The sequence below is a fragment of the Varanus komodoensis genome, unplaced genomic scaffold, assembly GCF_004798865.1.
Source record: "Varanus komodoensis strain SLA01 unplaced genomic scaffold, ASM479886v1 scaffold2, whole genome shotgun sequence".
Lineage (NCBI taxonomy): Eukaryota > Metazoa > Chordata > Lepidosauria > Squamata > Varanidae > Varanus > Varanus komodoensis.
In genome coordinates this window covers 60942188-60967646 of record NW_025335568.1, presented here as the reverse complement: position 1 = coordinate 60967646, position 25459 = coordinate 60942188, and the positions used below count along the sequence as shown (strand labels likewise).

Genomic DNA, 25459 nt, shown 5'->3' with positions numbered 1-25459 from the left:
AGGGACGGAGGGACGGGCGCCGGGGCCGCCGTCAGTGCCTGCCCAGTCCGTGGCTCCGCGCGGCGCGGCGAGGGAGCGCGCGGGCGCCGGCCATGCTCCCTCCCGGCCGCCTCGCCTCTCGCCTCGCCGCCGTGAGCGGCGGCCCTGACGGCGGGAAGGGCGTCCGTTGACGGCGCCGCCGCCGCCGCGTGCCGGGCGAAGGGCGCCCCGGGCGAGCCATGGGCGGCGGGCGGGCGCTGGTGGGCGCGCTCAGCCTGTGCCTCAGCCTCTGCGCCTTGGCGCTGCTGGTCACGGCCATCTTCACCGACCACTGGTACGAGACGGACCCGCGGCGCCACCGGCAGCGCTGCGACGACCGCGCCGGCAGCGCCCACTCGCCGGAGCCGCGCCGTCGCCTGCTGCCGCTGCCGCACTTGCCCTTGCGAGACGCGAAGCGGCGGCTCCCTCGCGGCGGCGCGGCGGAGGCGGCGGCGCTGCCCGCCGGGGACCTGCTCCTGCTGGACAACTGGCGTGCCCTGCTGGGGCTGGGGCTGCTGCAGTCCCGCTGCGGCCGGCCGCTCTTCGCCAGCTACGCCGGCCTCTGGAGGAAATGCTACTTCCTGGGGGTCGACGGGGACCTCGACAGCCTGGTGGAGAGAGGTAAGGGTCCGGGGGGAAGGAACTGGCGCCGGCGCCGCCGGCTGTAGTTTGCCTTCTTTTCCTCGCCGCCGCCAAATGCGCCTCCTTCCCCGCCCACGCGTAGCGGTGGAGTACTGCACGATACCGGTCGTCATGTGCTCCGTCCTCTTTACTCCAGCGCACGGTGGCCCGAGGACTTCGCATTCACACCGAACTCTCTTTCGGCTTTAAATCGGAGCCATCCCTGCAGTCTCTCCTCCCCGCTCGACTCGCCTTGCAACCCTTCCTGAAGCCTCCTTGCGGCGTCAACAGAACGGTTTCCCACCTCAGGTCACAACCTCTGTGGGTGCGTGTGAGTGTACACATGAGCACGCCTTTTGCACACACACAGACACACACACACACACGTGCTACCTGCATGCAAAGTTAGTGACTTGGCACACAAAATCACTTAAAGCTGCATTGCTGCTTTATTGTGCGATCTCACCTCTTCCATTTCACATTGTGTTGGACTGCACACCTGTCACTTGTGGTCATTGTCTGCCTGCCCTCCAGGACACCGGTGCTAGTAAGTCAGCTGCTGCTGTTCTTGAATTGTGCTTTCTGCCCTAGTGTCCCTTCTGCTGTGGTGGTACACAACAATTATAACAAAAAGGGAAAGGCACAATTGATTAAGAGTTGGCGTTGTGCATCAGTGGTGGAGGGCACTGCATAGCGACCATGGCACAGGCGAATACTTAGTACATCCCCTAAACTAGCCATGAATCTTCCAGTTCGTGCTCATCCATCATCTTTTCATTCCATGAACCGCATGTACTACACAGATACAGTATATAGTGAATCTGCAAAACATATCCATCAACTTCTCTGTGCATGGACAATGTGAACAGCCCATTCCCCTCGTGTGCACAACTTAGCACTCTGGATCTATTTTTCCTTATCCTCACATATGGCACATTGTCTTCTTACCCTCCCATTCTTCACTGCATTGTACATGCATTCATTCATTACATTTCTATACTGCCCAATAGCTGAAGCACTCTGGGCAGTCTGCACAGATTAAAAACCATTAAATATACATGACTGTAGACAGACACATGGACAGCATACATAAGGACTCACAGCCAACAATAAGAAAAATCCCTCACCTAATTCCTTACTTGAACCAATGAGCTATTCACCACATCAGAGTGCTGGGTGATCATGTGTCCACACCCCATTCTGAGTTCTGTGCAAAAACGCCAGAGTCGTGCCTCTGATAGGCATCTGTTTTAGAAGTGTGTTTTCCTGACAAAGCACCATTCATTGGCCCCATTTGGCAATGCTCTGGAGCATGCTGCCTTGGGCAAAAGGACCAGTCTCTATCCAAAATAGTACATTGACACAAATCTGGCATCAGGAATGGACCTATTTGAGAACCAGCAGGTGGGAGGGGACGGGACATTTCAAACTCACAGGATGTTCTGAGAATTGTCATTCTTTAATGTAGTACTTTCAAAGCCAGATATTAACATGAAATTGCTGGAGAACAATTCAACGCTATTTTCTATGGTTTGATTAAAGACAAAGGTGTTAACTGGTTCAGCATTGTAATGATGCCTGTATTGTCACAGAGCAACCTCTGTGAATGGCAGCAGTTGAGGTAGCCATCACTGTCTATACTTTTTTGCATCTCAGTTCCCTCTGGTAAAACATCTCCTGTCCCCTCCACCACCTCCTGAGAAAGTGAGGTTAACACTTGGTGCATCTGATGAAGTTGGCAGTGTGTATGCAAGCTTATGCCGCAAGAAATGCCTGTGAGTCCTTAAAGCGTAACAAGGCTGTGCAGCTTTTCCTGCAACAGACCCTTCTGAAACTCCCTCCTGTTGTGGCTGCACTCCATGCAGCCTCTTTTTCACTCTCCAGGAGTATCTTTCCATCCTGAAAATACACTGCAGCAACTGTGCTTTCCTCTTAATACAAAGGCGCTGCGACCTTCCCTTCACAATAAAATAGGGACTGTTCAGTGAACTGCCATGCAGAGACAGCATTCACTCTCCCCCTAAGCAGGCAAAACCATTCACCACCTTTCAACAAAGAGATAGGAAAGGCCTCCTAGCCCAAGAAACTAGCACTGTGACGTTTGGTTTCCCTATTTATACCCCCGACAGACAAAGCTTAATTATTCTCTTTTGTTTTGCAGCCACTCCTAATGTGAAACACCAAGAAAATTATTCATATTGGACAAAGTGCTGAGCTGGAAATGGCTGTTTTTTAACCTGCAGTTTAAGAGCTTTAATTTCTTGATGTAAATTATTGTTAACAATAGTAAAAGAAAAGGAGATGGGTGAGAAGGAAAGAAGGAATTGCAAGGGGCTGGAATGTTCCTTCTGTCATCACAATCACCTGTGATTCTTTCCTTATCATAGACCACCTGCAAAATATATTTAAATCCCTAAATACAATCCTGCCTTATCCTCTTCCCTGCTGCCTTGGATATCACTGATCCCAGTTGCTTTTTGTCCTCTCCCAAGTCGTAGCACATGTGAGCAAGAGAAGGATATTCACATTTGTGTGATCTTGCATATTGGTCAGTTAGTGCTCTGAAGAAGAAACCTGCACATTCCAGCGCTATATGCATCTGAGAATCCAGTTACATCTTCCTGCTGATATATTCATTTGTTTGGTAGTGTTTAATTTGTGGTATGATCTTCTTTCTTTTTCTTTTGATTTAATTTTGCATTATTGCCATTTATAGGCAGTACTGCATTCACTCACAGTATTTTCCTCTTTCTTATTATATTAGAAATAAATATTGGGGGTGTGATAGTGGGCTTTTTAACATGTTCATAAATGTGGAGCTGGGGTGAGCAGTGAGGTGGCTCTATTTGCTGATGGCACAGAATTATTTAAAGCACAATCCAATGCAAGCTTAGCCAGAAAAAGGGCGTCCAACTCCCAGTAAGCTCCCAGCACATTGGCTAGGGTATGCTGGGAGTTGTAGGCATTTGTCTAAATGTGCATAAGATTGTGCCTTAATAGTAGGGTGGTTCAAATAAAAAGATATAAAACCAAAATCCAAGAGGATTTCTCCAAACCTGGCACAGAAATGCCAGATATGACACATTGTGATCCAGTGTAATGGACATTGGGGCAAAAAATTCAGAATTTCTCATTTACATGGACGGGGGCTGAACTGCAAATGACTGAAGAGAGAAGGGGTCTTATTTTTTGTTCAGGTGGCAGATTACAAAACTGAACTAATAACTGGCTGCTATGAAAAAGGCAAAGTCCATGTTGGGGATAATTAGGAAAAGAATTTTTAAAACATTGCCAATATAAATTTACGATATGACTATAGAGCAAATTCTTTGCATGGCCTGCTGCGAGTGTGTGCACTCTCTATATATATGTATGTATATGAACATGATCAAAGGGCTGAGCAGTTCTCCAATAAGGAAAGGTTTGGGGCTTTTTAGCTTGGAAAGAAAGTAAGGGAAGAGGGACATGATAGTGATGTGAAAAACTGTGCATGACAATTGTGAAGGAAGTTGTGAGAAAATGTTTATCCCTTTCATAAAAATGGCCATCCGATGAAAGTGAATGGTGGGGGATTCAAGAGTTAAGCTATAGAATTCACTACCACCAAATGGCTACCACGGCTGGCTTTAAAACTGTGGAGGAGAAAGTTATCCGTGGTTACCAGTAGGAAGGCTGTGTGCTACCTCCAGTATCAAGAGGCAATATGCCTCTTTGAAGGACTGGACAGGGCATTTTGGAAGTCTTTGATCCGCAGGGTCACCATAAGTCGGAGGCGACTTGATGGCGCTTAACAAAAACAACATGCTTCTTTGCATGAGATAAATTGGCTCCATAAAGGAAGCCACAGCCTTGAGTTTACAAGAGCAGAGTCGGGCTGTCAGGGACAGCACACTTTGGAGGGTTTTCATCCATAGGATTGCTGTAGGTCAGAGACGACTTAATGACATGTAACAACAACCTACGCCACAGGATTGTTATGAGGGTGAAATGGAGATGAGGTTGTTAGTCGTGAAGTCGTGTCCGACCCATCACGACCCCATGGACAACACTCCTCCAGGCCTTCCACCATCCCCCGGAGTCCACTCAAGCTCACACCTACTGCTTCAGTGACTCCATCTAGCCACCTCATTCTCTGCCGTCCCCTTCCTCTTTTGCCATCAATTGTTCCCAGCACTAGGCTCTTCAGGGACTCCTTCCTTCTCAGGAGATGAGGAGAACCATGTAAACCACCTGCAATTCCTTGCAATATGAACAGAGGTGCGATATTAATATGTGTGTGAGTGTCAAAAAGTATAGAGATGATTCATCTGAAAGGCAGGCCAGTAGATGTCTTTCATCAAAGAGTCATTGTGGTGTCCAATAGACATAACACAAAAGTTTTCGCTGAATAAATTACACCCTATCTACAGGCATGACAGGTTGCTGCCGAAGTGGCAATCCACTTATTAGGCATTTTCATGTGGTGCACACAGCAGTTTCTCAAATGTGCGTATGGGGCCCAAAAGCTTTGGGAGCCCTGCATGCAGAGAGCCTTAGGATGCCTAGGCTGGATATTGATGTTTATGCATGGTGAGGAAAATGAGGAAGGGAGCCATGAAGAAGTCTAATCCTAAGCCCTGCTCATGCCCTCCGGCTTTTGCTCGTTGCTTCTGAGGACAAGTTCCAGGGTGGTATCAGAAAGCTGGCTCTGAGCACTACCAGTCGAAAGACATTGGGCAGCTATTCTGTTTTTCCCCTGCACAGTTGATTTTCTGTGGTAAGTTAAAAGGTGGAAGAAGCAGACGATTAGAAATGGAAGTGTGTGTCATGTGAATACCACCACCCCCAAAAAATTCCATGGATGAGACAAAGTCATTACGTAACTAAAGCCCCATCTGGAAATACCTCATGACTCTATTGTCCAAGCCTCTACCTAAGACAAAAAGTTTGGAGCTCTTCATGCCATAAGCCAACTGGCTGGTAACACACCACAGGAAAATCATGTGATCCCTCTATTTAGGAATTGGGCCTTTTCACACAAACAGATCAACATGGTGATTCGTGCAGGCAGCCATTTTGAATATTCAGTGCCTGACAACCTGTCATGTTGTGCAGCCCATGGGTTATAGATGGGTTAGGCGCACAAGCTGTGCCTGGGTGTTGAATATGCAAAACTTGTTCAGCTGTTTTGATCTTGTGAATGGGGTTCTTGTAAGCCAATTTAATCACTCCAGTTGGGTACATTGTAATACCCTATATCCATTTCCTCGAGTTCCAAAGGCTTCCCTCGTTTTCTCCTCTTTCCAGGCATATATACTTCTTATATATCACCAGTACTCCTGTTTACTGAAAAAGGCATACGTTCCCTCACTGATAATGCTCTCTTTTCCCCTCTAGGAATAAGTAGCCTAATCATGAGGCTAATAAGGAGGCACTAGCATCGTCGTCTACTTCTCTACTTCCAAGTGTGACATTTTTGCTTGCAATGATTCCTTGGGAAATGAGATCCCTAGGACAGTGAGATCCCATTACATTGGGAAGTGGACCAAAGCATTGCAGGGGGTCAAGCAGGTAGATTGCCAAATCATGAGCAGCTGCGGGAGGAAGAGCTGGATTTGACATTAAAGTCTTGAATGGTTTGGGACCAAATTACCCAAAGGCTGTCTTTACCTTTATAAGCTTGCCTGCCTGCTCAGAGCTGCAAAAGAGGCCTTTCTTATTTGCTCACCATTAAGGGCGGTAAGGAGGGCAAGTACGCAAGAGAGGCCTTTTCTGCAGTCTCCTGACACCTCTGGAATCGGCTGCCATTGGGGGTTTGTCGGGCTTCATCACTAGGCTTTCAGGAAGGTTCTTGTTTATATTAGGCTTTCCCTGCTACACGGTAGGTTGTAACTGCATTTGTGTGTTACAGGTTTTGTCTCATGCTGATTTCTGTTGTTGTTAATTTAATGTTTGTCATTTTAATACTATTCTAGTATTATTAGTATTCATAATTTAATACTAATATTATTATATTAATTTTATCATTATACATTTCCTGCCCTGACAATTGGCCAAGAAAGGTTTTAAATAAATAATAAGAAAAATACTTACCTGTTTGCTTGTTTTATATCTTGCCTTTCTGGCATGTCGTGAGTGGAGCTGGGTAGAGCCAGGGGTCAGACTAGATAGCCCAGGAGATCCCTTCTGACTCGCTCTGTTTCTATGTTTTTATGAATACTGCAGGTAGTTAACAATAAAACTGAAGTCAAATGAATATCTTAATTTAAATGTAAGACAAATACATGAAAAACACAACAAAGATATAAGCAGCCAATTAAAACACCTTTCTAGAGCAGACCAACTGATTTGCCAGAAGCCTGCCTGAACAAACATATGTTTGCTTGCTGGTGGAAGGAGAACGGAGGTGGCACCAACCTGGCTTCCAATCAGAAGGAAGTTCTGTTGCCTGTTTTAGTAATAGGTGAATTTTAAAAAAGAAAGGAAAAACACCTTTTTGTGTGGATTTCTTCAGGAGTATCAGAGTGGGCTTCCACATGGTTTCCTAGTGCTGAGTAGATTGGCATCTGAGCTTCCCCTTATTGAACCCAACCTCCTAGGGTGAGGATCAGCAATTGGAGACCTGAGGACCAAATTAAGTATATGTTTCCTTTCTCCCAATTGTAAACCTCCAGTTAAAAAGGATATGCAGAGGCTGTGCTACTGGACTTCACTTTGGATGATGAATTTGCAATTTGGCCTTTCACCTTGCTTTCTGTTTCAAAAACAGCTTTTCCATAAAACTAGTTGCTGGTTAGGCTCCTAGCCAGTGCATGAACTGTCTTCCACTGATGTCCAAGTCCATGAGTTGTTGCTAGTTTGACCTGAAAGTGCAAGAGGCATACATAGCCCAAGGACAACCAAGAACAAATCAGAGTTTGATGGATAGTTCCTTCATCTAAATCATTATGATTACAAGTTTTTCCTTAAGATAATGTGTGGCATCTCTTAGTGACAGAGGCACAAGAAAACAGTATTCATCTTAATGAACTGTTTCAATGTAGTGCCACCAAAAGTGCAAACATAAATTCACCAGATTGTCTTGGGAATTAGCCTACTTTTAAAAAATCGTGCTGTGCACACGGAAATGGTGGATTTCATGTCAGTCTCAGTTAGGAGCTGCACTTCCCTATTAGTAGCGAAATGTAAAAATAGATATTGCTTTAAGTGCTTTCATGATCATAATCGGCAGACTCATGATGACATTTCTCTGCTTGTTTCTCTAGGGAGACCATTTAATATTTATAGCTAACTATATTACAGAGCAGAAGAAAATACCTTCCTTGCAATAGATGCAAGGCTTTCTCAGGCTTATCCTATTTATGACCCTTCTTAGAATACCCTAAATGTTCTCCTGCATGCTACAGCAATGATTCCTGACAGAAAAGGATGGCCAGAACATTATCTAAGTCAGCATATCCACAGGCTTAAGTCCTTGTGCAGGACAAATAGGATAAACATTGTAGGCACTAGGAACCAAAAGAATGGACATTGCTCTTGGCATGCACCAGGATTCGTCCTCTCCTGATTTTTATTTTATCTCTTAAGATAATAAAGTTTAAGATCAATTATTGATTTGGGAGGCTGCACCTGCTAATGAAAGAGGGCTTCACTGGTCAAGTGAAATTCTGTCCTCCAATTCCATTATTTGAACCAGGTTCTAAAGAATCTTTTTGTGTTTTGAACCTTAGACCCTACCTCTTTGTTGGATTTTGGTTCTCAGGCCAGTTGCTTTTCTTATAGTCTCACCAGTTTGCCCCCCTTCCAGTTTGAGATGTTGTTTGTTAAAATACTGTAATAAAAATAAATTTAACTGATAAAGCCTGAAATGGTTTGGGACCAAGATACTTGAAGGACTGCCTGCTTCCTTACGAATCTATGTACCCATCAGTTATGGTTGCCATCAGACATTTTGATTTTTGCTGTGCTCCCAAGGGGGACAACCTGGCCGTGATACAAGGTAGGACCTTTTTGGTGACAATACCCATAATAAGGAACTCTCTCCCAAAGGAAGGTTAATTGACCATGTCTTTTATGGTGTCAGGAAGCTAAGCAAATATATTTCGTCAAATGCTTAGTCATTTTTAAACTGTTGCTATTCCATTTTGTGAAAGTTCTTTTGGTGGTCTTTTGAAGATATTTATAATTCCCTATTTTTATTGTATTAACAGTTATGCTTAGTATTGTGAACTATCTTTTGGGCCCCTTTTGTGGGCTGAAAGGAGCTATAGATCTTTTCAGAAATAAATCATTTTTAACTATTGTTTTGGGATTGAGGATCATAGCATAAGAAATGATCTGAAAATAAGCATAGTCTACAGTTTATCAGTCAAAATTCAATTCAGCTTTGGTTTATTGGCTATCTAGTCATTTCAGGATGTCATGGGAATAGACTAGATACACGGAAGGGCCAAATTAATTGGGTTCTGCGGCCACTGTAAAGGAGCAGATGGAAACTGAGCGCATCTCCCCTTTGATTTACAACCACCAAGTCATTTAAAGCATACAATTAACGATTAATGCTTTTATGCCCTGCTTGGTGCTATGGGAACATTAACTTTACAAACTAAACATAGTGGCTGGAATTATCCTGTCGGTTTGTAATTTCTCACCCAAGTCTCCATGTCCCTCCTTTGATTTCACAAATAGCATTTCTTTCCTTATTCTTACCGGTTTTATAAAAGAAGAAACATTTCCAGCTTCTCTCCATCATCTTGCAACCTCTCTGCCATATTGCAGTCTAAAACTGCAGGCTGCTGTTCTACGGACATTCCAGCATTCTTTAACTTTTCATGTCTCTGACACAACTAAACAATTTTGTTCCATCCTTGCATTCTGCCAGAAGTGAAACATAAACATTTTGAAGACTGTATTGCTTTTAGGCAAATTAACTTTCTTCCTGGTTTCTTGTGCTAACCCCTGAGCACTTTGCTCTTACAGACTTACTGTAGAGTTGAAGGAGTTCAGCATTATGCAGAAATTGGACTGACACATGGGATTCTGTCCTGGACAGAGAGTTTCAAATGTGCAAATGAACCAGGGCATCTCTTGCAAAGAGAATAGTGTAATCCTTGCAGGGCCATGTCTGTGTTCAGAGAATCAGCCATCTATTGCCATGCAATCCTGTGCCAGTAGCAACGCTGGAAGTCATTTGTGGCACTGATGCAACAATGGCTTTGTGAATGCTGGGGGAGTACAAAGAGGAACTGCAATTGCCAAAACTTGAGCAAGGTACATCACACATTCCTTTAGGGGCTTGTGCACTTGTAGATCAACCACTTGTGGCTTTCCTGGCAATTTTAGGGATCTATCTGTGCAGAAAAAGCTAGGAAAACCAAAAGTTGGGGGAACTGTTTTCCCATGTCCTTGTTTTATTTAGAGGCAGAGAAAGCATCTTTGTACTTGTTTTCTTTATATAATTATTTACAAGATTTATGTATTGCTCCATATTCCAGTATGGACCTTTTGGAGCAGTGAGGAATAAAAGTTGGATCAGATAAAATCACTTTAAAAAAACAACACAAAATCAGTAAAACAGTGGCTGGTGAGCCAAGGAAGGATTCCTGAAATAAGGGTTTTCTGGAGGTGCTGGAAAGAGACAGGGAGCTCCAGGCAATGGAGCTCTTACACTGAAGGCGTTTCTCTGGGTGGGCCAAAGTCCACATTGAACCACCAGGTTCATGCCTTCTGAATACCTGGGCATGTTGGCTTTATAGAAACATCTCTTGAACACAAACATCTAAAATTAATTAAAAACCATTTTAAAAATATCTACCTCCAAACTCTCATAATAGAGATGGCTAATGCCAAGTACTGTTTTGCCCCACAAAGTTGGAAATATTTTTTATCTATTTTCTAGGCTATATGTGTCATGTGAGATTTTTCACATTAGGTCATAAAGCTCCAAAACGCCCCCAGACAAAATCCCATTTAATCGTTGAAGACAAACTTGCAAATAATTAAATCCGCGAAAGTTAATCCCATGGAAGTTGAGGTTTGACTGTACATGTCATCTCCTCGCATGTATTGAATGCCACCCACAGAACTTGGTTTATAGGTAGTGTAATCAATGCCTCCATAAGCCCCATTTTGCTATCACACAAATCAGGCAGCTGAACAAGCAGGAAGGATAAATAACATAGCTCTTCTCCACCTATTTTAATATCTGTAATAACTTTAACAATTGATTTTATTATTGGGTTTTTTGATGTTTAAATTTTATTGTACTTTAGTGTTTGGTTGTTTGCCTCACCTGTTTCTTGGAATTGACCTAGCCTATGTTATGTTAGTATTGTTATTAACTGGTTATTTTTAATGATAATTTTAATTGCTTGGCTGTTATTTTATTGTTGTATGGCACTGAGGGAGCTCATTTGATCTGTTTGGCTTAGAAATGGAAAAATAAATACAAACAAACAAACAAATAAAGGGAAGAAATAGCACAATCCCATGCATGGTTAGGCAGTCCTACAGCTCTTGGCATGCTGGCTGGAGAATTCTGGGCATTGCAGGAGCTTGTCGAAACCTGCACAAGGCACAATAAGAGCAAGGACACTAACTAATCCACTAGCCTTTCAAAACAGTCAAGGCTTTTCCAACATCTTTCTTGGGCAATATACTAATTAGAGAAGTGGAGGAGTGAAATCTTGTACCCACTTACACAGGAGTAAGCTTATTGAACTCGGGGGGGGGGGCTTATAAGATTAATGTAGCATGCATAGGATTGTACTGAAAATGATTTTCACATATGTCTTTGAAAACCAAAGAAAAAAACTGCCAGCTGTATCATGAAATTCCAATCTAATTCTTTTAAAAGACAAACAGTGATCTTGGGGCAGTAATTCGTGGTTTGATTTTGCAATGCAGAGGTTCAGAAAAACAAAGCTTTAAAGTGAATTGATGCATAATCCAATGTGAGTTAAGACAGAAAAAGGCCTATGAGTGCAAAGGAATTAGTTAACCATTTCTGCCATTTCCTTTCACAAAGGTATTGCTCAGAGATGCACTGCAGTCAAGTACCACTTTGCTCCACCTTTACGCTTACGGAACATCCCGTTCAATTTAACCAAGACCATTCAGCAGGATGAATGGCACCTGCTACGTAAGTACTTCAAATTGTGCAAGTGACCTGCTTTATGTTAAAGATCATGTTTTACTTTTATAGTAACCAGTATGTTCACCACCAAATATTGCATGCAGGCTAAGAAACTTTGCACATACTCTGCAAAATCAGACATCCAAGTTGTTACCTAGGTTTTTAACAGCAGCAAAGCAAAAGTAACAGAGAAGAGTGCAGGGCATTTCCCTTCTCAGTTCACACTGAATTCACATTCAGTAACCTTAAAAAAGAGACCTGTTTATGTTAATAAATGCATTATTGCACAGTTTTGTTAACTACCCATCGCAATAAAAGGAGAATAAAAGGAAAAGGACAGCAAACGCAATGGATTCACATTTCTACAGGCTAACAGTGGTGCTGAGAAATCCATGGTGATCTGTAGATCAAACTCATCTCAGCTACATGGGTGCATATGTTTTCCAGCAATTGAAAGGAAAATTTTTCTCAAGCTGCCTCCCCCCGAAAAACAAAGAGTATGTTTCTTAATAAAAATTTGTTGGGACATTCTGCCTAAGTGCAGCCTACCAAGGTGCACTGTGCTGGAAAAAAGAGGTTTATTTTTATCAGTAGAGAGCTATACAAATCACTTACACTGCAACGTTACGTATGCTTATTCAGACATTCATTCCCACTGGGTTCAGGAGGGATTACTCCAGGGACTTGTGCATATGATTACAGCCGTAATATAATTTTTAACTTGAGCTGGCAGTATTAATTTAATCTCCTCCTCATTTTTAACTTCTGGAAACAGATCTAAGAAGAATCACAGCAGGGTTTCTTGGGATGGCAGCAGCCGTTCTTCTCTGCGGGTGCATCGTAACTACCGTCAGTTTCTTTTGGGAGGAAAGCCTCACACAGTATGTTGCTGGCCTCCTTTTCCTTATGTCAGGTACTGTATTATCCCAGGGGGCCTGGCCCAGCCAAGTCCCCCTTACTTTAATGTAGAGGATTATCAGGAAGAGACAGGAAGATGAAAGATTGTTATTGAATGCAAAGGTGGAAAATGGGTGCAGATTATCAATACACATGCAAAGAAAATTTTACACAGTTCCCTTCAGCTACTGGGCTTCTTAGTATGACGGACATGGCTCTGGGGTTCTAGATTGTTTGGCCACTAGCACACTCCTCGCCCCAAGCTGAAAGCCAGAGCACAAGCTAACACAATGGATTTTATAGAGGGCTCCCTAAATTCTAGAAGGTGCCAAAAGCTGCTAGAAGCTGTGAAAAGCAGCTGGTGAGAAAAAGGAGGGAGGGCCAGAGAAGTCCCAGGAATCCCAATTAACTTCAACAGAAAGATGAAGTTCACAGTGGCTGATGCCTACTCATTTCATGTCTGAACTGATCTCACTTGTTACCCTGTGGGTTTCTCACAGCAATTAAACCAAGCAAATACCGATTGACTTTATGGCTACATGAAAGCTCTGTGTTGGACACTGCAATCCATTTACATTGACTCCTCCTCAGAGTGACTTCTGATTGCCGATCTGAATCCAGGGGCCATTTCATCACTGCCTGCAAAGTGTGTAGGGCCCATGGCCGGCCCTGCTGTTAGGCAAAGCAAAGCAAAGCAGCTGCCTCAGGAAGCTCATTGTGAGTGTCAAGAAAGGACAGCAAACTAGCCATTACTTATTTTTGTAGTATTTTTACTTCCAGGGGAGAAGAGAAGGGCTTGTGGGATTTTTTGACTCAGGTTTCAAAATAATTTGGCTAGCACATACTTTCACTGGGGACAAGTGAGTATTTACTGGCCAGGTTGTGGTAGGACTCCATGGAACACAAGTTATTCTTTCATAAACATGTGGGATATCATTAAAACCTCTACTTTCATAAAAGTCTTGTTTTCCATTGCATGATGGAACCAATTGGGTATGTAAGATGATGCAAGAAGAAACAGGCATCATCTGTTTCTGGCTCTGATTCCCCGCACCAAGGTAGCTTCACAATGTGCATGACAACCACAATTGCTGTGGGTACATCTGCATGTTGTTGGCATTTCGCTTGGCAAGCAAATAATAGGTGAACTACTTCTATGGCTCTGCGTTTAAAGATCCATGAAAATGCAGCACATAATCATAGCTTAGGCAAGGCTCCTAGGTAGACAATTTTGTACTGAAAGATATAGATTGTTCCTATACTTTATGCTAACTGGGTCATCACCTGCCATCAATCCCTCCATACGCCCCAGAGAGTGCACAATTTTGAATTTATTTCTCTAAATTACTTTGGGAACCATACATGGCTGAAAGGCAAGTGTAAAGATAATATTTGTGGTGGTAACTGCAGAAATACTGTCATATGCATGGCAGTCGTGTTGTGTCTGATGTTAATTTATGGAACTCCCCGCACTGGGGTCTGCATTGTGTTAACCTCATCAGTACTAACACTTTTGAAGTAAACGTGGAGTCTGAAATCCCCTTTGTGGTTTGACATATGACATATCCCCCATTTGTGTATGTGTCTGGTGCTATACAAGTTTTACTGCATCTCATGTCAGAGTGAGGAACTGAAAGAAAAAGAAAGAAGAGTGAAGTGGGAAAGAGAAGCCATAAAGAGATGCTGGAAGAAGAAAAAGTTTACTGAAAAGTACACCTTCCAGTGTCAGGGCCATTCACTGGAAAGACTGTATTTTAAAATACCGTGTCTATAAATATGGGCATTATGGGCCATATTTAGTCATGCTTCCTTTAGACACACTGAAATCAGTGAGACAAGTTAGTCATAGCTTGCTTTGGTCCCATTGACGTAAGTGGGCCTGCTCTCTAAAGATGCCTGTGATCCAGGTTTAGTCCCCAGCTGAGTGTCAAGTGTTGATAATACTGGGTTAGATTAACCAATGGCTTAGCAATAGTAGACTATTCTTTCTATGTTGTGCTGACAGTTTTGGGTCAAGAGGATCGCCTCTCCTTCAAGTTCAGTCAGAACTGAAGGGGAAGAAGCCACCGAAGGAATGCCGTTTCCCTGCTGAGCACAGGGGCAGCCTCAGGGCACACGTGTCTGTTGATTTAACTACAAGTGCATTCTGCAGGTGATCAGCAAGAGCGATCTGTCGAGGGTACAGGAGATGAAGAGGGGATCAGATGGCAGAAAGGGCAGAGGGAGAAAAAGGATGTTCTACCCAGTTTAAGCCGTGACCTGACTGCTGACAGATTACCCCACAGGGAATACAGAGCCTCACGGAAAAAGAATTTCCCCAAGTCTCGCTTTAGAGTCTGATGCCTGAAATAGATTCAAGATATGCATCCTGGATTTTGCCTAACATTTTAATTCTGTCAATAAATTCAGAATTATAGTAAATTCAGTACTGTCTGTCAGAACAGCTTCCATTCTTTTGGTTTCGCAATGCTAAAAATTTTCATTCCCTTAGACTGCTTTTTGTTTCTGCATGAATGAGACATTTCTTTCAAGTGGGAGGAAGGTGGGAAGTCCATGATAAATATTAGAGCAGTTCTCAAGAAGGAAAATCTTCCAACTATTTTTCACACAAAAATGTCAGCTGTTGAGAATTACATGAAATCAGGCTTTCCATCAGAGTTTTCTTTGTTCTGCAAATTTAGTATGTTTATATGATTAAAAAAACTACTGATGGACAGCACAGTACCACTCCAGTCATACTTTAAAGCTGCTTTTCTCAGCCAAGTGCTTTTCAGATGTTGTGGACTACAATTCCTGGGATTCCTAGCCATCAACTGGGGCTGATGGGAATTGAAATCCACATCTGAAAGGCAACAGATTGATGTTTCAACAAGATTAATTGTGGCAGAATGTGCAGTAACCTGCAAATCCCATTGAAAGCCATGAGACATGGATAGGCAAAATCTGCACTCAGAGGTGCATTGTTGTAGAACATCAGGTACAATCTTGTTGAAATCAGTAGGATTTAAAAGTGTTGTTTTAGACTGAACGTGCACATCTTAATAAATAGTTTATTAGCAAGTGTGCACCTTTCTGATCAGGATTTTTAAAAAACTGATTTAAGCATACATTTCATTTCAGTAACAGGCTAAGAGTACAGTCCTACACATGTTTAGATGTCGGATCACTGGAGTGGTAGGTCTTTTTCTGTGAGAAATTGCCTAAGATTGTGCCCAATAGCATTCCCATAACAGAGAGCAACTTTTCCAAAATGATGTGTCATTGTTTAGTACGGTGCAGCCTTATGATTTGTCTAAGGCTGTTTTGAGCTGTTAGCAGTTCTCCGTGTTCTACATTAACTAACCACAACACTGTGATTTGTCATTTGCAGGCATCTTTTGCACTATTTCTCTCTGCACTTATGCAGCAAGTGTCTCCTATGACCTAAACCGCTTGCCCAAATTCCTCTATGGTCTTCCGGATGACGTTGAACATGGATACAGCTGGTCTATATTCTGTGCTTGGTGCAGTTTGGGCCTCACTGTGGCAGCAGGATGTCTTTGCACCACTTATCCATTCATTAGCAGGACAAAGATTAGCCACCTAAAGTCTACCAGAGACTCTTCTGTATGACTGCTTATCGGGGATAATCTCCCCTTGTGAAGTAACAGGTGATCTGAAGAATAGTCTTCAAGGATTTATAAGGGAGCTAAATTCAGAACCCAAGCACAAAAACCCCTGATCCCTTAAATGCCAATCATTGTGTCTTACTAGCCAGGAAATACAGAGTTCTTCTCTACCTGCAGGGTGACTGAAATAAAACATCCAGGCTGCAAAAGTCTAGAACTGACTGCTTCAGTTCAGCACAATATAGAAGCACATGTCATGAATTAAGCAGGGCTCATCCCACTTGGATAGGAAAACTGTGTTGACAATTTAGGGCTGTTTTTATTTAGTAGAGGTTGGTACATAAGGTGATAACAAAAACCACAACTGCCAAAAAATCCCACCCCATGTGGTAAGTATATTTCCTTATTATCCTTGATCCATGTTAATTACACTTAAGTTTAAACTTTTTATTTAAGTGAAATATGTCTTCACTTCTTTATTAAGTATCTCCAGTGGCTACCTGAATGGTATTATGTATAAAATTCTTTGAAGAGTAATGTTAGAAGGGAATGGGCAAGTTGTCTTAGAAACAATGTAGGAAAAGGTATTGGAAGGGGATAAGCTCCAGGACGGGATGGTTCCTTTCAGTGAACCATACAGAATGGGAACCATGTGGAAAAAGTTATGACTGATTTGACTATTCTGAGATAGCAGTGTTCCTGCTTGTAATGTATCTCCTTGAAATACCTCTTTGTATTTCATATGAAACTAAATACCATGTATAAATGAGATTCTCTGAAACAGATTATATCACATTTGTTAGTATTATTGGAAGTAACTTCTATTGTATAAACTCAGCCTCTTTGTCTAAAACTGGTTTAGTGGCAGAACATCTCCCTTTGTGTTTGTAAAATTTCTGAGGTGACTTGAATATGGGGTCCACTTGAACAGCAGTGGAAATTTAAAACAAAAATACAGTCATGAGTTAAAAATGCCCTTGTCTCCATTTAGATGACTGTGTGGAGTTCAGTCTTTCTGGAAAGCATTGTAAGCTGCCTATATGGAAGTGGAACATACAGAGCAGCCTTGTGCACAAAGCTCATGCCTGTTTACCTGTCAAATCAGTGGAGTCCTAATACCAGACAATGTCACATCAGATATAGACATGTTCATTGAATTCGTTCCCGATAATTTCTAGTACTGTGAGGCTGAGGGCACACCCTCACTTTCTTGGCAATTGTTACTGGTATATGAATTCTCAGAAGAACAGGCACAACTTTATGCCGCTGGTAGTTATTTATTCTGTAGAGCCATCTTCTCTACTCAGATACGGAGTTGAAGCCAATGAAGTTCCTTAGCTGCCGGCTGGCTTGTTATTAGCACCAAAATTTGCCTGCATAAATGGCATGATGGAATATTGGGCTTGGTGCAAATGTCGTTTGGGTTAACGTTGTGTCATTGCATCACCAATGTTCTTGGATGTCAGAAAACAGATGATATTAGCATCTGGGGAACTTCTGAGAATATAGGAGGGTGTATTGTGGCAATATCTTATAAGTACCACCTTGCAAAAAGGGCACACTGCTTAAAACACTTCATAATCTTCTACAAACTGTGAATTATGTAAACTGCCTAGAGAACTTCAACTGTGACGTGATATAGAAATGAAATAATAAAACATTACTATAGTAAAAGTACAGTAATAAAACATCATGCTTTTTAAACTCAGTTACCTAGTGTAGACCAATTCTATCAATTGAACTCCATGCGTTATGTTTAGAAAGCCTGCTTCTTTTTATGTTTACTCTGTATTTATAATGCTATTGACTTAACCAGTGACTTATATATAGACAAAGTAAGTTTCAAATCACATTAATAAGAACATACTGCAAGTAATCTTGGACTGCTCTTTAAAAATAGTTTTATTCAAATTTACTTGAACACAAGGAGGTATACTCATACAAAGATAAAATAAGGTCTCTTGTAGCACATAAGCCTCAGGAGCTTCTGTGCATCCTATGAAAGAAGCATGATAGCAGCAGTGACATCTGCCACCACTGCACCGCAAACCAGATACTTTTGCTAGATGGTCATTCAGTTTTAATCCTAGAGACTGCAAGGAAGTGAGGCTGGGCTGCCCAGTGGAGTTGTCTGAAGTTCACCTCCCCAGCCTCCTCTCCTCACAGCATGCGCCCCCCCTTTTCTCTTGCAAGGTTCAATTGCAATGAGGGGAATCAGCTGGCATGTTTCTTTTCATGTGCCAGATATGAAAGGTGTGCATTGGGGCTCAGCCTTTGAAATCTTTGCCCTGAGGTCAAAGAGCTGGGATTCCAAATAATCCTATGGCCTTCCAGATAGTATCAGGAGGCGCAACACATAAATATTCCTTGGCAGAAGGACGGAAGCAGGACCTTATCATTCATTCTTACTGGCCTATATCTTGAATCTTTCGGTGAAGCTTTTCATTTCCTTTCAAAGTAATGGAAATAACTTCTCCAATTCCTTTTTGGGAACAAATCTGTGCTTCTATAAAAACAAACAAAAGCTCTTGTGGGAGGCATTAAAACTTCTAAAAACAATTTTAAAACAGCAAAACAACACAGGAGTAAGACAGCAGAGACAGAATAGCACACACTAACCACAAGGAAGGCAGGTAAAAAATAGTGCAGCTGGTATTTAAAAAGAGCTTAATAAAAGCTCCCATTAAGACTGGGTGTCAGACTCCCTGGGGAGAGCAGTCCATTAACAGAACATTGCAGTCAAGAGGCATGCACCCCTTTAACGTCAGAAGACAAGGCCTTCAGTTATGCTCCACTTCTGTATGCCTTTGGGCTCCACTGGTGCCTTCCTGAAAACTAGTGCAACACTGCCCAGCATGCTGATTCAGCAGTGCTCAGTGGCCCTGGATTTATATTTTAAGCACAAGCTCCAAACTAGCATGCACACTGGCTGGATGCTGCTACATTCTTGCAGGGCTGTCTGTTATCTTCTTATACTTGCATATGAACGCATCAGTTTTGCCTAGGCTCACTTCAAATGATTCTATCAGCAGCAGAGAGCCAAGAGCTGTCCTTTTATTGCTAACGTGTTCTTTCCCAGTGACTTGAGCAGATGAAGAAACAGTCTTGGGGCTAATGCTTTTTTCTGGAGTATTTGACTTGACTGATACAGTGGCATTTTGGGTGCAGTCACCATGAGCAGCTACAGAGTTGTGATTCTTCAATTGAGGATCATCGGCAATGCCACTAGGAAGGCTTCTAAAGAGCTCTTGACTAAGTAAGAGCACAACAGTCCCTCCAGCACAAACCACCCTGAAAAACAACACATAGAAGAGAGTTACTGCTTTATTCCTGCTTAAATTCAACATTATTTGCCATTCCTATTAGAATGTTTTCATGCAGCGTATCAAACAATTCCATATGGAAGCAGCAAATTACACCAAGAGAAGTGCTCTTCTTGAAAACAGGTCTTGTCTCAATCCATTTCTTTCTACACAATACTAGACAGGCAGCCATTTACTTGCATCAATTTAGGGCATCCTTCATGATGCGATAACCTCATAAAGGGCAGAGATGGAAGCCATCAGGGTTCTGCAAGTGCCCCTGCCAAGTTACTTTCGGTGACCATAAAGGTTTGCCTTGCAACAGCCATCCCTGTTCGAACGTAAGACACCCCTCCTTTGAGATCTCTGTGCATTGCAGACAAGCTGGAGATGGACAGGGCCTGTTGCATCATGACGGGGGGTACAGAAAGACATTGCCTTTCCCAGCCCTGAATGTGCTGCATTTGCCAAAGTACTTTGGACCTTAAGAATGATGAGGGGTCATTTACGTACTCTGCAGAAAGAAGAGGGATTCCTACTTCTTTCCAGTGTCTGCAAAGACCAACATGAAGTGAAAACTTGATCTCTTCCTTTTAAGCCTTTTGTGTGTGTCGGGAAGTGAAAGGACTGTTGACCACAAATAATGTCTGATTACCAAGGCCATTCAAGAAGTGGGGGGACTTGCTGGCTGCCACATTGATTACCCTTCCAGAGAGATCAGAACAGCCAAAAACAGCATTTTCATTTGCCACAGAAAATACATAACTTGGCAGCACAAATAAAATTCTTTTAAGAAAGTTAAAATGCATCTGCACTAGGGAATGCTTTGGCAGTTGGGATTTAGTGTGGAATTCCCCTACCTACTCTTATGTCATGCATGACATGCTAATCCAAATCACTGTCGGCCTATATATCTTCCTTGTGGCTCTCCCATCTTTTTTATGTTTTGAGAAAAGCTATTTTTAAATAAAATGGAAGAGAAGCAAAACCTTCACATGTTAGATGTCTTTAGTGCTACGCTTTCATATTTTTAAAGGGCAATCTCTCACAACTCAGCACACATGCGGTATAATGCATTGTTATTTATGACTGATTTAAAAATATTTTCAATCAAATGTTTTATTGTTTTGCAGCTAGATTTTTTAAATAAAAGGAATGTAAAGAAAAACACTCATATTCTAGGTTTATCTCAACATAAAAACAATATTATAGCATTATGGTGTTATAGCGCTATACTTTGCATGAAATAAGAGATTCATATTAAAACATCAGAATGCTATACAGGATGGTATTATTATTGTTAATTTCATTTCTATGCACCCAATAGCTGAAACTCTCTGGAGGGTTCACAATTTTAAATCAACTGCTGTACAGAGAATGCCAGATATTGGGAAGTACAGAAATAATAATAATAATTATAGGAATAGTTTTAAAAATAGAATTTAAAAATATTTGTTTCATCACCTTTTTGGCAATGAATACAAAGAGGCTTGCATGTTTTTCCTGCTGAAGCTGCACTTCAGGCACAAATCCTGTTCACCTAACGGAGACTCGCAACAGGTATAACAAGCTGAAATTTTCTCACAGTTCGAGCTGTCAGAGGGGTACCTGTTTCATTCTCACAGGGCCCCCTGCAATACTGCAGCAAGGAGCGGGTGAGGAAGGAGAGACTGGAGGGACCACTGGTGATTTGTCTGCAGACTGATTAATCCACACGGTCCTAAGCTCATTTCTAGCAATCTGCTTTTTCTGGTCATGATTGGTCATGATCTAGTAGGTAATATGACAAAAATGAAATGAAATGGTTTTTACCTAATTAACAATACTGACTTGCCTTTGGCCTGCACATCATCAGCAAGGTCTCAATCTGCTATATCAGTTTTATGTCTCTGATATTGGGACATAAGTACCTTTCAAGTTCCTGAAAAACATCTGGCAGGATCTTCATGTCTTTTGTTATTTTGAACTTTTTTCCAAAGGGAATATCCGCCAAAACAACATCAATACTTTCCGAAGGAAATGGCAATGCTATGGAGATATTACACATTTAAACAGAGCTTGAATTAAGACAGAATTGTAGCATTACACATATTTTTGTCAGTTAAATTCCCAGTCATTATTCTCTTTTGAGTACAAAAATAATTAATATATACCAACCAAATACTAACAGTTGACTAACACTGCATTCCCAATCATCAGCTGAGTGCAAGTCAAAAGCATAAAAAATGAAATCTTTTGCCAGGTGAAGTAATGAATGTGGATAATGGAAACAGAGTTCCACAGCACTTAAGAAATGTAGCATACACTACTAAAAAAAGCTTGCAACCATCTAAAGCCTTACTGTGAAGGTTCAGTCTTGGCCTCAACAAAAGAATAGGTAAAACAAGTCCCTTTCAGTGAGCCAGCGAGGTTGTGTGTTTTTTTAATCAGTTCCAGGGAGAGATTTTCAGATTATAAAGGAAATGTGTGTTTAAAAATAATTTTAGGTCACCTGAAGGGCAGAATACATCTTTTTTGTATACTATTCCAAATGTGTCAACTGCTCTGGAACCATTTTTGGTGAATAAACACATGCTTATTGCCTAAATTATTCAATACCTAACCCTGCATTCCTCTAATGGAATAAACAGACAAGAGTTGGTGACGCAGTCTAGGAGGCACTGATGCTACACATACCTATTCTCTCAAAAAGGCTGACCAAGAGGTGCAGGTAAATATCCAATGAAACCCTTAGTTTACTGACCCATTCATGGAGCACTGTCAATAAAGATTTAACATTAGAAGCATTAGCTTGTATCTTGAGTAGACATCCATGAATAGAATGGCCTCTTCCATTCATGGACATGCAGCAGATGAGAATGTGAGGAGGGGTGAGCAATTTTTGCCAATTCCTCTGCCTGAAGCCCCCACTGAAACCATTCTAGTGTATTTCCAAACCCACCAGAGCAGATTTTCACAGAGGCTACAGAGAAAGTTCACTTCCTCTGCATCCATTGGTGGGTGTATCCAATGAGCAGAACCCTGTTCTGGACATGATAACAAACTTAGGATCCCAGTCATCAAGAACTCAAGCATAAGAATAATTAGATAAATTCCAAGAATTAATAATATATATTACCTGATTTTCAAATGAATTTCTTTTTGTCAGTTAACAGAAATGGTTATATCGTTATATTAAGCTAGAGATTGACAACAGCTTTTAGGAAAGGTAAAAGGTTGGAAGCAAAGAAGGGTTGGGCCTGGTTGAAATCTGGATGGGTGACTTAAATGTTGTGAACTTCCCAGAGAGCTCTGGCTACAGGTGGTCTAGAAGTGCAAAGCAATGCAGTGCAACGTAATAATAATAGCAGCTGTTCATATAGCTGTCACTGATAGTCAAACAGGTTTTTGTAGCACTATAAAAGCCTTGTTTTCTAAAGTGAAAAACAGATAGTTTACATTCCACAAGCAGGAGTGCTATCTCTTCCAAACCACCTTTAACTTTAGGAAGAACATTCTGTCTCCAGCCTCAGTTCCAAAGAGATACCGTATGATTCAGAAGATAACTCTTATCAAATCAAAGATTTCAGGTTGCACAGAACAATGTTGGAAACCTAAAGCCTGGTTACCCTATTTTAGTCAACACTGTTGATCTATAAAGGAAACATCTGTCAACATCTTACAAATTATCTTTCCAATAATAATCAAAAACAAAGCCCGCAGTCTTTGAAGTATTCTTTGCACCAAAAACTCTTGCCAACTTTTACCTGTCACGGAAGCTTTCAATAGTTCAATTTTATCCATCATGGCTGCAGATTTAATGTTTGAGTAGGCTCCTTGTAGCTGTGAATCACTTATGTCAATCCCAAAATAATGCACATTCTGAAGAGGAAAGCAATCATTATATTAGTTCATATAAACATTGAAAAAGTAAGTGACAGCGAGATGTTCTACATATTCTAAAAGGAAACCTGGCCAAAAGATCTAAATCACAGTCACAAGAGATTACAATGCCAAATGGCAAAAATCATAATTTTTCTTAGAACACAGCCTACCGGCCATTCAATGGCTGCTTCCAGAAGGACAGTTCCTAGGCCACAGGTAGGGTCCAAAACAAATGCACCAGCCTGTTGAAAAAGAAAAAGACAAACACGGCACCACCTGTAACTCAGGAAAAATTCTTTCTTCTGATACATAGAACCCATATATTCAAAGGAAGCAAGAAATAAGAACCATGTGGGCTTTATTTGATCAGAGAATTAATCAAGGACAGTGGTGGCAAACCTATGGCACTTCTGCCACGGCAGGAACGAGAAACCCTTGGTGAGCTGCGCAGAAAAAGCTACTCAAAGTAGGCTTTTTCAAAATTGCCCACTTTTCCATGGCAATTTACGCTCTACTAGGGTTAGGGGAGTGCACCAGGGTAGGGTTAGGTTTAGAAAAATGAGGAGTCCTGGCATGGTTTTGATAGGTGGGATGTGTTTAGAATGGGTAGAAATAATGAGCTGAGCAGAAAAAACTTCTAAAGGAGGCTTTTTCAAAATTGCCCTCTATTCCATGGAACTTTACCCCTCTATTAGGATTAGGGGTGCGCACCAGGGTAGGGTTAGGGTTAGAAAAACGAGGAGTCCTGGCATGGTTTTGATGGGTGCTATGTGTTTAGAATAGGCAGAAATGGTGAGCTGGGTAGAAAAAACTACTAAAGAAGGCTTTTTCAAAATCGTCCTCTTTTCTATGGAACTTTACCCCTCTACTAGGGTAAGGGTGTGCACCAGGGTAGGGTTAGGGTTAGAAAAACGAGGTGTCCCGGCATGGTTTCGATGCTTGGTATGTATATACAATGGGCATCAAAATCATGCCAGGACATCCAGTTTTTCTAACCCTAACCCTACCCCGGTGCACACCCCTAACCCTAATAGAGGGCTCAAGTTCCATGGAAAAGTGGGCGATTTTGGAAAAGCCTTCCTTTTGTAGCTTTTTCTGCCCAGCTCACCATTTCTGTCCATTCTAAACACATGCCACCCATCAAAAACATGCCAGGACATCCAGTTTTTCTAACCCTAACCCTACTCTGGTGCACACCCCTGACCCTAATTTAGGGGTAAAGTTCCATGGAAAAGTGGGCGATTTTGGAAAAGCCATGGATAGCTTTTTCTGCACAGCTCACCATTTCTGCCCATTCTACACACATCACAACCATCAAAACCATGCCAGGACACCTCGCTTTTCCAACCCTAACCTACCCTGGTGCACACCCCTAACCCTAATAGAGGGCTATGTTTTTATTTAAATAAAAAATTTCAACCTAAAAAAAAATTTTCAACCTAATAGAGGGCTCAAGTTCCATGGAAAAGCAGATGATTTTGAAAAAGCCTTCCTTTTGTAGCTTTTTCTGCCCAGCTCACCATTTCCGCCCATTCTAAACACATCACAACCATCAAAACCTTGCCAGGACACCTCGTTTTTCCAACCCTAACCCTACCCTGGTGCACACCCCTAACCCTAACAGAGGGGTAAAGTTCCATGGAAAAGTGGGCGATTTTGGAAAAGACTTCCTTGGGTAGCTTTTAATGCACTGCTCACCATTTCTGCCCATTCTAAATACGGAAAAAACTACTAACTAAGGCTTTTTCCAAAAAGAATAGGTTTAGGCCAATGTTGGTGAACCTTTGGCCCACGTGGTGCAGCGGGCCAGGAGGGACTTCTCAGCTGGCATGCAAGCCAAGTCACCCCTGTATCTCCCCAGCACCGGAGCATCAGAGAACAATGCGCAAAGGAGCCATGTGTATGCTCAGAAAGTAGTATCGGTACCAGGAGATGATGGCACAAGCTGCTGCTCATTAGCTCTGACACGGTTGAGGTTGTGTATGAGGTTGTGTAGTCAGTGTGTTGCCAAGGGGGGGGGGGGGGGGGGGGGGAGG

The 25459-nt window shown here is 42.1% G+C and overlaps 2 protein-coding genes across 8 annotated transcripts in view; one reads left to right on the top strand and one right to left on the bottom strand.

The window, feature by feature from the left end:
• The first annotated feature begins 519 nt into the window (after window positions 1-519).
• On the top strand, window positions 520-17965 carry TMEM178A (transmembrane protein 178A). 3 transcript variants are annotated; one of them, XM_044429624.1, is made up of 6 exons: window positions 520-639; window positions 797-964; window positions 6016-6189; window positions 11645-11758; window positions 12528-12665; window positions 16020-17965. In XM_044429624.1, the coding sequence occupies exons 5-6, from the start codon at window positions 12560-12562 to the stop codon at window positions 16259-16261; spliced, it is 348 nt and encodes a 115-aa protein (XP_044285559.1). In that variant the 5' UTR covers window positions 520-639; window positions 797-964; window positions 6016-6189; window positions 11645-11758; window positions 12528-12559; the 3' UTR covers window positions 16262-17965. The 3 variants fall into 3 exon arrangements, with proteins under 3 accessions (XP_044285559.1, XP_044285562.1, XP_044285561.1); XM_044429627.1 differs by lacking the exon at window positions 6016-6189; XM_044429626.1 differs by lacking the exons at window positions 520-639; window positions 797-964 and adding an exon at window positions 3150-3300.
• A 176-nt stretch (window positions 17966-18141) lies between these two features.
• THUMPD2 (THUMP domain containing 2) overlaps window positions 18142-25459 on the bottom strand; it is a 17601-nt gene continuing 10283 nt past the window's right edge. For 3 of the 5 annotated variants that reach the window (XM_044429213.1, XM_044429217.1, XM_044429218.1), the window contains exons 7-11: window positions 23594-23665; window positions 23306-23420; window positions 22236-22316; window positions 21470-21587; window positions 18142-19548 (exon numbers count right to left, since the gene is read on the bottom strand). In XM_044429213.1, the coding sequence (XP_044285148.1) occupies window positions 19197-19548; window positions 21470-21587; window positions 22236-22316; window positions 23306-23420; window positions 23594-23665 (738 nt within the window). In that variant the 3' untranslated portion in view covers window positions 18142-19196. Of the gene's footprint in view, window positions 19549-21167; window positions 21330-21469; window positions 21588-22235; window positions 22317-23305; window positions 23421-23593; window positions 23666-25459 lie in introns of all 5 variants that reach the window. The other 2 variants (XR_006414612.1, XM_044429214.1) reach the window with 2 other exon arrangements.